At 35.9% G+C, this 13,066-nt stretch overlaps 1 protein-coding gene across 1 annotated transcript in view; it reads right to left on the reverse strand.

The window, feature by feature from the left end:
• KDM5A (lysine demethylase 5A) overlaps window positions 1-13,066 on the reverse strand; it is a 99,964-nt gene that overhangs the window by 6,388 nt on the left and 80,510 nt on the right. Inside the window, exons 25-27 of the mRNA XM_012438934.3 lie at window positions 11,267-11,426; window positions 9,802-10,022; window positions 6,785-7,195 (exon numbers count right to left, since the gene is read on the reverse strand). Of these exons, the coding sequence (XP_012294357.2) occupies window positions 6,785-7,195; window positions 9,802-10,022; window positions 11,267-11,426 (792 nt within the window). The remainder of the gene's footprint in view (window positions 1-6,784; window positions 7,196-9,801; window positions 10,023-11,266; window positions 11,427-13,066) is intronic.

Below are 13,066 nucleotides of genomic sequence, written 5' to 3' on the forward strand. Positions count from 1 at the left end.
TGTTTAGGTTACATAAACATTAAGCCTAGAATAAATGCAAACCAAAGAGCTTTCTTGGCTTAAATGATAGCAAACAACTGGGATGTCTAGAGATAGGCAATGACTTCTTATGGGGTTATTTTTTAAAGAAAGAAGCTGAGAAGTTAATACCCCAAAATTATATTTTACCATAGTGTATCCACAAAATTAGGCCTCTCAGGTACTCCATTACCTCATGAATACCTGGGGTTCCTTGTGAGGCGGAAACATGTTTGAGAAAAATTTGACAAAAAGGGTACTTCTAATAGAGCAGCCAAGTAGTTTTAGCTAATATTAACAATTTCTAGGCTCTAAGATAATGCAATTATCAATCAAGAAAGGAAGAGTACAACAATGTGAAGGCAATCCTGTGTATTAGCTTTATTTCAAAGAGATAAGCCAAAGTACTAAGAGCATTAAATACCTTTTTAGAAAAGCAGTCACATAGGCCACTTTTAAAACTAATATTTTTTATTCTTCTCTTCTTCCGTTACAAATACAACTCCCTATAAAAAGTTAGCAAATATCAGATGTCAAATCTTACAAATTAACCAATTATAACAGTCAAAGACACAGGTCAATAGATCACTTTGGGGTTTAAAATTAAAATCTGGAAAATTGATAGGTCAGTGGCAGATGCCAAGCAAACTCTGACCCTTCTGATGACAGTATGGTTACAGGAGGCTAGGGAGGGACTGTAGTTTGGTGACTTTAAGTCTCAGACTTAGAGTTAACAATAAAGTGACTTTTGCCTTTTATATTTGAAGGCTGGTTGTGGTAGTTTTTACAGCTAATGTCATGGCAAACGAGAACATTTAAGATGAAAAGAGCTACTCTCCCTCACCTCAATACAAAGGTTGATCTTTTCATTGGCATAAGAAGCCACTTAAAACCATAAGCTTTATCAGGTATCAAAGTAAGGAGTAGAAACGGATCAAAGAAGTACCTCAATACAACTTATGAGAAAGAACAGAGGAAGGAGCGTTTTGGCTAGGTAAATGAGTTTCATTCCTAGAAAGTGAGTGGTTTTCAAAATTAGTTTCCATGTCCTATTAAAAAATTGTCAAAACCACAACAGTCATGTCAGTAGTTATAGGCTTATAAGGGGTGGGAAAAATAATTTATCAAAATAATATTTTACTTTAATTGTTCCTATTCTCAAGTTCTAGCTCTTAAGAGACAACATTGTTTAACATAAAGATTACTCAACTCAGAAGTTCTGAGTTCCAGTATGTATAATTTCAGGCAAGTCATTTAACCTCATTAAGTAGTTCAATTTCCTTATCTGAAAAACGGAGATGACATTAATTACAAGATTACCAAGAGGATCCAATGAAATAATGTATGGCAAAACAACTAGTTCACTGCCTAGGATACTGGAGGCACTTTCCAGTCATGGTCTCATGGCCCTATCATTATCCTACACTATACAAAACATTTTACACCTTGTTGTAACTCTCTGCAGCATTGCTTTTCAAAGTGTGTAGACCACTGGCATCAGAATCATCTCATTATGTTTGTTAAAAATGTAACTGGGACCCATCATACTATGAACTCAGAATATCTGGGGAGTACAAGCCAGAAGTTTACATTTTTAATCAGCTCCCAAGTGATTCTCATATATTTTAAATTTGATCATTGCTGGAAAATTCAGAGCAACTTAATACCTTCCTAAACTGATTTCTGTTTTTGTTCTGTAATTGTTTGTTTAGCTTCTGAAGTCTGTGCAAAAAAAAAAAAAACCTCATCAAAATGTTCCTATGGTAGCAAACTAATTAGAGACTACAAGAAAGGGAAATAATGGTGGCAACTGCACAAAATGTAAAAATTAAAGTACTACAAGCAGGTGAAGACTTATAAAATGCTAGCTGTAGAGCAGGTGCACTCAGAATGAGTGTTTTGGCTGTCTGGGACTGGTAAAGGGAACTGGAAGGATAAATTGTGGTTCTCTGTGCTGCCCAGGTTTGAGATACTATTGTGTTTATAATGGTACCCCCTGAACCAAAAGATACCTTTACCCTTACCTCCAACCCTCTTAATCCAGTCTAGTCCCCATTCATTATAACCCATTGGATAAGTTATCAGTATATCAGTATTTGTTACCAAAAAAAGTGTCCTATGTCTCTTTAAATCTAATTTTTGCACTATACTCACTGGCTTACAATTTCCCAAAATTCTCTTGCAAATAAGACAATACTTTCCCTTTTGTGATTTTTGACTAGAGGTCCCCTCCTAAGTCTAGCTCTTCTACCATTTCAAAAGAGTATACAATGTTCCTTGAGTTACTGGTACACAAATTCTAACCCAGACTACAGGTTATATAACAATTTAAGCCTGATAATATGACGAGCAAAAAATAGTCCTTCTCTTACCAATATCTTTTTATCACGTTCATCTACTAACAATCAAATTTGAGTTCTACTTTTGTGTGAAAAGCCCACAGGATCATAAAGCAAACTAAAGTCTGGGATGTCAACTGACTCCAAAGATGATTTTGACACAGGGGCAACATACAATGTAATATCCTGAAAACTCAAGAACATAGAATTTGGATAACTGTATAAATTGTCATCTCCCATTTCATTATTTCTAGGAGATGTGTTTAGTGAATCCAAAACAATAATTCTTAAACTTCACAGCTATGAGCTGTTCAAATATTGAATGGTAAGAGATTTTACATTACAGTACAAATAGGTTACTATGTTCAGATCTGGGGTAAATGTCTGCTTTAAAGAGGAATACATTAAAGAAAGAAAATAATAATTTAATATTTATGTTTTGCTGTATGGTTTCATATTTACAACACTTAAGAAAAAAATACTTGGTATAGTATATTTTGTTCATTTCTTAGAGAATAGTACTGCACTGGGAAAAAAGAAAATCTGGTAATTTAGTGATATTCTTAGCTTAGTAACTGAGTTTTTGTTATTTTGGCATTTAATATCTTTTCCACCAAGTTTCCTTGCAAAAACTAGATTTGAAAAAGGAAAACAATTCATTTAGTGAACTGCAACATAAGTTCAGAATCCTTGTGTATATTTTCTTGGTGCCCTCAATATTCAGTGACCAACCCTCCCAATTTGCCAAGGAATGAAAGAATTCTCAGTATGTGGGGATTTCAGTGCTAAAACTGGAAAAGTGCCAGGGAAACCGAGATGGTTACTCTAGCTCAAAATCACGTATGTGTGTGTGCGTGTGTGTTAGTTACACACATTTAGGTAACTTAACCTTTGATTATCTATGCTAAAAGGAGATATGAACTAGTACAACCACTAAAAATGCAAATACCTTGACTGAGGCAACATCCCCATGAAAATCTTTTAAAATCAGAGTGGCTAATAAATAGTAAAAGTGAGAGTTCATAAATTCAGTCTCTTAATTTACCACACCAAACTTCTTACAGAAGTAAGAATGGGTAAGAAAAAGGCCAACAATAAGAGGGTAAAAAAAGTGAAGGGAAAAAGAAGACTATTTTCATAAGAAAAATTATTAAATATTTATTCTAATACAGAAGAAAAATGTTAAATTATTAGCCTGAAAAGAATTTGGTCTTTTTCCAGTTAACTTGTTTTATCTTTGGTACCAGTAAGACTGAATAAAGAGTTCAAAGAGAAAAAGATTCTGAACTTTATCTTTTAAAAATAGTTCATTATTATCAATTTCAGCTTGACATGAATTTAATAACCAGAGGAAGAATTTTTTCAAAATCTTTTACATTATTCTGGTATTGTCTTTCCTTTTCTAAAACATCTTGAAATTGAGGCTAGGCACATTTAACTAGCCGCCTTTAATCCTTCTTTTAATTTTTAAAAGACATTTCTCAAATTAGCTGGGCATGGTGGTGTGTGCCTATAGTCCCAGCTATTCAGGAAGCTGAGAGGGGAGGACTGCTGGAGCACAGGAGATCAAGGATGCAGCAAGCTATGATTACACCACTGTACTCCAGCCTGGTCAACAAAGTAAGACCCTGTCTCCAAAAAAAAAAAAAAAAAAGTATTTCTCAATCTGCACATTTTTGGGGAAAAGTAACAGTAATTATTGGTTAGAGAAATAATAGTAATTACTGATGAGAGAATTCACCTAAAAACAAGTGAACCCTAGAAGTTATTTTTTGCTGTACGGTATTTTAAAGAACAAACTGCTCTTGAAAGCATCATTTTTTTTTTTTTTTTTTTTTTAACATCATCTTGCCAATCTTTTTCTTTTTGAGACAGTGTCTCCCTGCATAGCCCAGGCTGGAGTGCAGTGGTGCAAACACAGGCACAATCATAGCACATTAACTACAGTCTTGAACTCCTGGACTCAAGCAATCCTCCTGTTTCAACCTTCTGAATAGCTGGGACTACAGGCATGTGCCACTGCACCTGACAAAAGCATTCTTTTCTTATTTTGTTCTATAAATGTGTGCTGTACATTAGTTAAGTTTTCTTAGAGAAACACTATACACTGAGAAAGTTTTAATATTCTTTACAGAAGCTTTTATAGAAATATAACTTTTATTTAGTAAAAGTGTCAGGAACAAACATATAGAACCATAAAAACTGCAAAATAGCAAAAACAGGAAAAATATCTATAATCTGAAATAACTTCTGCTTAAAACGAAACACATTATAGAAATATAACACTGTTGCACTGGCATGGATGTCCAAAAGTATATATAAAAAAGGAAATATAACACTGTTTTATGTAAACTAACAAGATAGGGCAGGGTACACATTGCTCACCTTTATGTATTTTAACAGTTCAAAATAGACATTTTCTCTGAGCACTCAGCCAAATCTCCTTTTGCTCCATCAAAATGTAGATGATAACTCTAGATTTTGTTTTAAAAATACCTATAATAAATTAGGAGCAAATCTCATGGTTCTTCCAAAAATAATGATCATCACATCTTAGCACTTACGTTGTATTTTTGGTTAACAAGTGCTTTCACAGAGATTGTTTCATCTTATGATCATAACTCTTTGACTAAGCAGGGAACCTGTTACTTTGACAATTTCATAACAAATGAAGAAAAAAACAGCCTATAGTGTTTACGCTGCTCTAAGAAGACAATAGGAATAATGGATGAACTGAATCATATTTAAACGCTGAGTGAAGGGAGGGGAAAGATTAAGTGATAAGGACAAAAAGAGTACAAAAATAAAAGGTTTATGATAAATATAAACATTATAGAAAGAATGACAGGGAAGTTTACAAAAGAAACATTCTACCTTGCTGCTAGTCTTGAAACTACCATAAAATTAAAGGAGAAAAGAAAGGGAGAAGGTTCTGCCAATACTGAACTGCTAACACTTTGGTACCCAAAGAGAAAGTTAACTCTGCATCAGCCTCTTTAATAAACAAATTAAAATGAAAATAAATTCAAAATTAAAGATAAAAATAATATTTGTATTATCTATGTACTAAAATGCTTTAAAATGTTTATAATATAGGAGAATATTTATAAAATGAATAAATGCAAGTCAATAAACAGTCTGACAATCATATAAAACAAATCCCATAAAAAATTTGAAAGGAAATACTAAAATATTTATAGCTGTCTGCCTTGGAAAATTAAACTACAGGATATATATTTTACTATACACAGTATTCATTTTCCAAAAATAAACAGAACACCTCTAATACATCTCATTTATTTAAATATGTGTAATTTAGTCTGGAATGTGTTTTTGTACTTACATCTCAATTATCAACGGGGTAGAGTGTTAGTGGAGAGAATGTGGTCTGAGAGCCAGGGATCTAGGGTTCTACTTTTGGTTTTGCTACTTATTAGCTCTGTAACTTTGGTCACATAATTGATCTTCCCTGAGTCCTTGTTGCATCATTTGTAAAATGAGCAGCCTGAACAAGGTGACCTCTTGGTCTCTTCAAGCTCTAGAAATGCTTAAGTATTTCACTGAAGAAATAAGTGAGGGCATAACCCATAGGGAATAGTGATGCAGTTTTATTTACTGTTTATATTTTCAAACTGAGGCACTATTTGAATTCTAAATATCAAGTAGTGTAATGAGCATAATAAAATTAAAACTACAGATTTATCAATATTCTTGACAAGAACAGGTGCCTCCAACCATTTAAACAACTGGAATTTTTCACAAAGTCTGATTATTTCTCAGAAGTTCATACTGTCAACATTATATCTAAAGAATGGCCATCACAGAATTACTATACTTAAAATTTAGGGTTGAAATTTTTAAAATAAAATTTATTTTATTTATTTATAGGTTTGAATTATTTCTTGTAAAAGATTTGAAGAAAATCATATTCCATTCAGGAGAGTGCTCATACGTCTCAGTATGAGTAAGATATGGACCAAAAGCTTCAAGTCTTTGGAATACAATCTTAATGCAATTTGCCACAGCTCTTACAATACTGGCCCAGGATTTTTTTCAGGCCATTGTGGCTAACTGACAAGGTATTTAGTTCCCTGAGTCACCTTACAGGGAAGGCACAAGACTATTCTGAAACTTGTTATGCCCACTGCATATGAAATGCACTGGTTGCCAGGGATTGGCACATAGCTTCTCTCTGCTCCTGTCTCATTATGTTCACTAAGAATATGATTTTAAAAATACAACACTTCTTCTACTAGGCACACTAAGGGCCTCATTATTTGAAACAGTTTATAGAAATTGTACAAAAGATATTACATTGGAAGTCCAAATCCTAGAATCAAAAACATACTACACTGGTATCAAACATGTATCTCCACAACTGTTGTTCCTTGACCCCTCACACTTGACTATAAACAGTAGGAACTCACCTTGTCCTTGCAGGGCCTTTGGCAGTTTTGTGCTGCACATACAGCATTCTCATCATCAGACTCCTCTGCTCCTGACCAGTCATACTTTGAGGGGATGTCCAGCACTTTTTTCTCTCTTTTCTTCTCAGTGCTCTCTTTCACAAGTTCAACTTTGGCTGCAGCAGCCTTCTCCTTCTTTTTCTTTCTCTCTTCTTCTTTTGCTAGTTTCTTGGCCAGTTTATTCAGCTCCTTTGATTTATCTGCACTTAATTTTAATTTCTTCTTTTTAGGTTTGTCCATTTTCTTTAACTCCTTGGACTTCTGTTTTCCTTCTCCAAAAAGTTGCTCTACCTTTTCTAGCTTCCGCTTCCGTTTCTTCTCTGCAGAGTCCTTTCCTTTCACTTTCAGTGGTTTCTCTTCCATGCTGTCATCCTTCAAAAATATAAAATTAGGAACAACTTTAAAGCAAGACAGTTAAAAAACAGTGTTACTCTCTTTTATGAGACATCTAGAATACACATTCAGAGAGACAGAAAGTCGAACAGAGGTTATCGGAGGCTGAAGGGAAAAAGAAATGGAGATTTGTTTAATGGGTATAGTTTCTGTTGGGGATAACTAAAAAATTCTGGAAAAGAAGAGTGGTGACAATTGTTCCAACTGAATTGTCTACCTAAAGAGGACTAAAATGGTAAATTGTATGTTATGGATATTATGCTACAACAAAAAAAGATTTATGGGCCGGGCGCAGTGGTTCACGCCTATAATCTCACCATTTTGGGAGGCTGAGGCAGTTGGATCACTTGAAGTCAGGAGTTTGAGACCAGCCTGGCCAACATGGTGAAACCCTCTCTCTACTAAAAATACAAAAATTAGCTGGGTGTGGTGGCACATGCCTGTAGTCCCAGCTACTTGGAAGGCTGAGGCAGAAGGATGGCTTGATCACAGGAGGCAGCAGTTGCAGTGAGCCAAGATCAAGCCATTGCACTCCAGCCTGGGTAACAGAGAGAGACTCTGTCTCAAAAAAAAAAAAAAAAAGATTTGTGCTATTCTAAAGATATTTAAAAGACATTTTAAGAAGGCAAGTATGCTATTCAATGACGATAACAGTAGAAAATAATGACAAGTCTGAAATGAAATATTGAACTTATTTTCAGCTTAGTAGGAGAAAAAGGGCAAAAAAAAATTTCAGTGTTAACATAACATATTAACACAGTCTGTAGCATCTCTGTTAGAGATGAAAACACACACAAAAAGCTAACTGTACTAAATTTTGTAGTAACTTTCGGGGTCTTCAATTTATTACTAGTAAAGTATTAACCCAATTAACAAAAGTATTGGTGGTTATTTTTTAACGTCAGAAAAACATAAAACTGTATCTACGATCTCATTACAAAGAATATATAGTGACTTTGCCAAGGGCCAGAAAACAGCTCACGTGACCAAGCAAAAAAAAAAAATTGTCATTTTTGTTTTCAGCGTTTTAATATTGCTGCTAGTATGTGCCAATGTAATAAACATTTAAAATTTTCACGGTAAAAGTGTATCTAGTAACAGAAAGAATGGGAGGAGGCATCAGAGAAAGAAATACTGAAGAAACATAACATAAACTTAGTAAATTCCTTAAGAAAAAACATTTGAGAATTCATTTTTCTGTAGATTTGAGACTTGAAAATCTTTGAAAGGAATCTAAGAATCAGCAGAATCCAAAAGAAGACTGGATTATAAGTGCTTTAACTCTATTACATCTTGAACAAGATATTTAATCTCTTAATACTTTGTGCTTCCTTATCTGTAAAGAGGATTGAGTAAGATAATGAATGAGAAGAAAATGTTTTGCAGACTGGAAAACACTATCTAAATTAGGCTACCTAGATCTGACTTCCAAAACAAAAACAAACTACAGTATGCTAAATGTATCTGTATCACTTATTGGTGATATGGTACCATTCTATTACATGGAAACAAGGAAACCAATGAAAAGAATACTAGGAGTCAAATGGCAAAGTTAGAATCCAGGTCTCTATTTTTACTGGAGGTGTGACCTTAATTTTCTACCTCTCATACTCACTTTCTTCATATGCAGAATGGGTAAAATACTTGCTCTGTCTCTCACTCCCCTACCAATCCCTCTTCAAGACAGTGGTGAGGACCAAATGGATATGGTATCATCATCGCATCAAATGAGCTCATGGAACTGCTATGTAAGTGTGATTTATGAATGTGGACTTTCTCTCCCACCCAGTCTACTTCTGTTTAACCATCCCTGTGCTTCTTTTTTATAGCCACTATATATTCTCCCCTAACTTTGGGCCCTCCAATAATGGGAGTCTGGGCTAAGGAGGTTGTTCTAAACTGGATGGTTATCAATCATGCCGTTTCCTATCCCCTTCTTTTTAGCAGAAATGGCCTTTTTTCAACTTAGATACTACATAAAAGCTCAATAAAGAAAACCATAAGTCAGATCTCTGGTGTTCAACAACAAAAAAGACATCAAGAGGCCGGGCGCGGTGGCTCAAGCCTGTAATCCCAGCACTTTGGGAGGCCGAGGCGGGTGGATCACGAGGTCAAGAGATCGAGACCATCCTGGTCAACATGGTGAAACCCCGTCTCTACTAATACAAAAAAAAAATTAGCTGGGCACGGTGGCGCGTGCCTGTAATCCCAGCTACTCAGGAGGCTGAGGCAGGAGAATTGCCTGAACCCAGGAGGCGGAGATTGCGGTGAGCCGAGATCGTGCCATTGCGCTCCAGCCTGGGTATCAAGAGCGAAACTCCGTCTCAAAAAAAAAAAAAAAAAAAAAAAAAGACATCAAGAAAGAAAGAGAGGTAGAGAAAGGGAAAGGGAAGGGGAAGGGGAAGGGGAAGGAAAGGAAAGAAAACAGCAAGATAGCACAATTTCTTTGGCTGAAGTGGGAAAGTAAGACAGCCAGATTACTACCGTCAGCCATCCCTTTGCTAACATTTATGATACTGATACCTCTAAGAAACCCAGGCATTCTAGTTTTAAAACCACTGTTTAAAGAAGCATAAAATTCACACCTCCATGATATGTAAGAATCTGTCTTCGGAGGGTGGGTGTGTGGCCTGCAAAATCCGCCATATGTGTTGAGTCTCATCCAGAGATACTTCCAGGAGATCTCCAACCATCATAAGTTCTTCCAGTTGGGCCTTAGCTCCAGGTGACAACTCCAGCACTGGAGGTTCCAAACTTCGGGGCACCAAAGGGCTCTTCCGAGGTTGTTTCCTTGGGGTGCTAGAACCTTTCCCAAAAAATACCATAAAACAAAGCAAAAAAAAAAAAATTCAAACTAAGGAAAAACATGTTTTCAAAGTAAATACTTAAAATAGCCCCACATTCCCCAATACTAACTTCAGATATATGGATTCATTGTATCAGTATGAAAATGTAAACAGAATTAGAAACAAATACGGACCAAAAAGATGAACAATTCCAAGCCCTACTCTTAAAAAATGGTTTAGGGTTATTAATAAAAAGCAGTTCTTTCAGCTGGGTACAGTGGCTCACACCTGTAATTCCAGCATTTTGGGAGACCAAGGTGGGTGGATCACCTGAGGTCAGGAGTTTGAAACCAGCCTGACCAACACGGTGAAACTCCATCTCTACTAAAAATACAAAAATTAGCAGAGCATGGTGGTGCATGCCTGTAATCCCACCTACTCTGGAGACTGAGGCCGGAGAATTGCTTCAACCCGGGACGGGGAGGATGCAATGAGCCGAGATCTCACCATTGCACTCCAGCCTGGGCAACAAGACAGAAACTCCATCTCAAAAAAAAAAAAAAACAGTGGTTCTTTATCCTGAATGTTAATTGTTAATCTCTATTGAGTCTTTATCATGTGGCAAGAGGAGTAGGGAACCAGAATCTCTCCATTTTAAGAGTATAACAAAAGATTAAGCAATTTAAAAAGCATTTGGCTGTCATATCTGGTTATCCTTCTAATGAACAGACAATAATACACAGTTCCATAAAATCCTGAATTTTATTACAAAGAGATAACACCCTCCATCTTCCAGAGCTGTGACCTAAAGTAATGTGACTTGTTTTCAGTGAGGGAGAGAAAAATGAACATCATAGAGAAAATCACCCTCCAAGGAAAGGAAGAACTATCTAACAATTAAAGTTATCCAAAACCAGAATAAAAATTCTTAAAAAGCAGTAGTTACTCAACTCCTGATAATCACCAAATAGAAGGTAAAGGACTACCTACCCAGAATTTTCTAGAACTGAGGGCTGGGACTAGATAGCCCCTAAAGTTCTAATTAGGACTCTATAATTCCATGTACGTTTTCAGGCTGTGATGACAGAAAATGCAAATAGGAGACTGGCTTTTCCTAAGGAAAATAGCATTTTCAGCTTCCATTAGCATTTCATGGCCGAGCACTGTATTCCACTCAAAAGGGATTCACAGTCTTGACTGACATAATGTTTTTTCTCACCGGTTTTAGGTTTATCTTCCCCACAGTTTTTTAAAGGAGTAATACCTTGAGAACAACTCTTAGAAGCAGAAGAATAAGCATGCTCTGCACAAAATGAAGGCGCTGTCCACATGTGAGTCACCACCTCCTCAGATTTGATGGGAATTTCTTCATCACAAAAAAGATTGGGTTCAAGACTACTAGAGGACTTCACACTGGCTGTGTCCTGAAGAAGAAACAAAGAGAAGTATTCAGAATTAGAGTCATTTAACTTATTTTACGACAAGTCCCAAAATGGAGGCTTTCAAGTTAAAGCTTCTAATATAATAAATATGAGATTAAAATTAAATATCTGATGTTAAATAAGACAGAAAAGGTCAACTGGGGAGAAAAAAGGTAATTGTGGCAGGCCAGGTCTCCATTAGTAACCAGAGAAGTTTCCACTAACACATTATCATAATTCTGATGAATGTGTAAGTTAAACAGGAATGACTGCAAAAATGTGACAACAAACCCATTAAGCTATCACTTGGGTTTTCTCAGACCCTAAAGCCTGATAAAATTATGAAGGCATTCTTACACACACCTTGTACCAGGGCCCACTTAAGATAAAGAAATTTTTCCAAGTCTCTAGAGAAAGCTTTCCAGAGCCTGGACCCTACCCAAAGATGTGATACAGTTTGAATGAGACATTCTCGCTTGTAGGTGCACTCCCACACATAGGTATAGAGTTTAGAATGAATACAAGCATTGAAAAAGACTTGTAACTTTGCAGTTGGTTTGGTGAGTTACTCCATAACCAGCTGCAGAAATAAACTCCCTTCTTTCTCAGTCAGTCTGCGTCTTCTTACTGGACTGCGAGAACAAGCAGCTGGACCTCGTTCTGTCCAGGAACATGATGACTACAGATTCAAGCCAAAAAAGAGTGTTAAGGTCAAAAACAACCCATAAAGATAATAAACCTACAAAAAAATTACTATTAAGTAATTTACCTTCTATAGTCTACAACCTGAAAAACTCCCATACCAATAAGTTAAGGAGTGGAAGATAAATTTAGATGTGACAGCTTAAGGACACAAACCATTTACTCCTCTCTAAGGGTTTTCAAACCTAGAATCTTGCCAATTGCTCTTACTTAATACAAGTATATGTCTGACTGACAATATACAGATTATAATAAGTCTTCATGTAATGCCATCAGTAGATTCTTGGAAACTGACTTTAAGCAAAAGGAAGCACAGCAGCAGGTCCTTGTTTTCATTTCGTTGTAAAAATGATGGGAGTAAAAATAATTTCAGCTTGCAGATCAGCTCGTGCTGCTCGTTAATCTCACTGTTTCTCACTTACAGTCTTTGGAATGTTAAGTGAGCTCTGATTAGGTCTCAGATGATTCTCCTTGAAGTTAGTTTCCCACAACCTCACCCACACAGACACAATCCCAAAAAATCAAGGACAGACTTTGCTTCATTAAATATCTACCTCGTAAGCAGTAATTTTCTGGATGATAACTAAGATAAAACGGCTGATTTTAGCTTACTAATTAATTACCTACTCCTCTTCCTAAACCAAGAGGGGGCTCTTCCTCAAGCCAAATATACTAAGTTCAAAGTATTTTAAGTATGTATGAATTTATGGTCACAACAGAGGGCATCACACAAAGGAAAAAACCACCAAGCCAAATGCAAATAAACTGGCAAATAAAATTTTCATTATACAATAATCGCTTGCTCTATGGGAAAATGCTCAAGAGTATAGGTTTTGGTTTCTTTTTCATTCAAAGATATCAACATCAAAGTAAATTTGCAGGGGTACAGCTCAGTGGTAGAGCATTTGACTGCAAAGTAAATCTGACCTTGAATTACTGTT

The sequence above is a fragment of the Aotus nancymaae genome, unplaced genomic scaffold (assembly GCF_030222135.1).
Source record: "Aotus nancymaae isolate 86718 unplaced genomic scaffold, 86718_ANA_hifiasm-v0.15.2.pri h1tg000016l, whole genome shotgun sequence".
NCBI classification, from domain to species: domain Eukaryota; kingdom Metazoa; phylum Chordata; class Mammalia; order Primates; family Aotidae; genus Aotus; species Aotus nancymaae.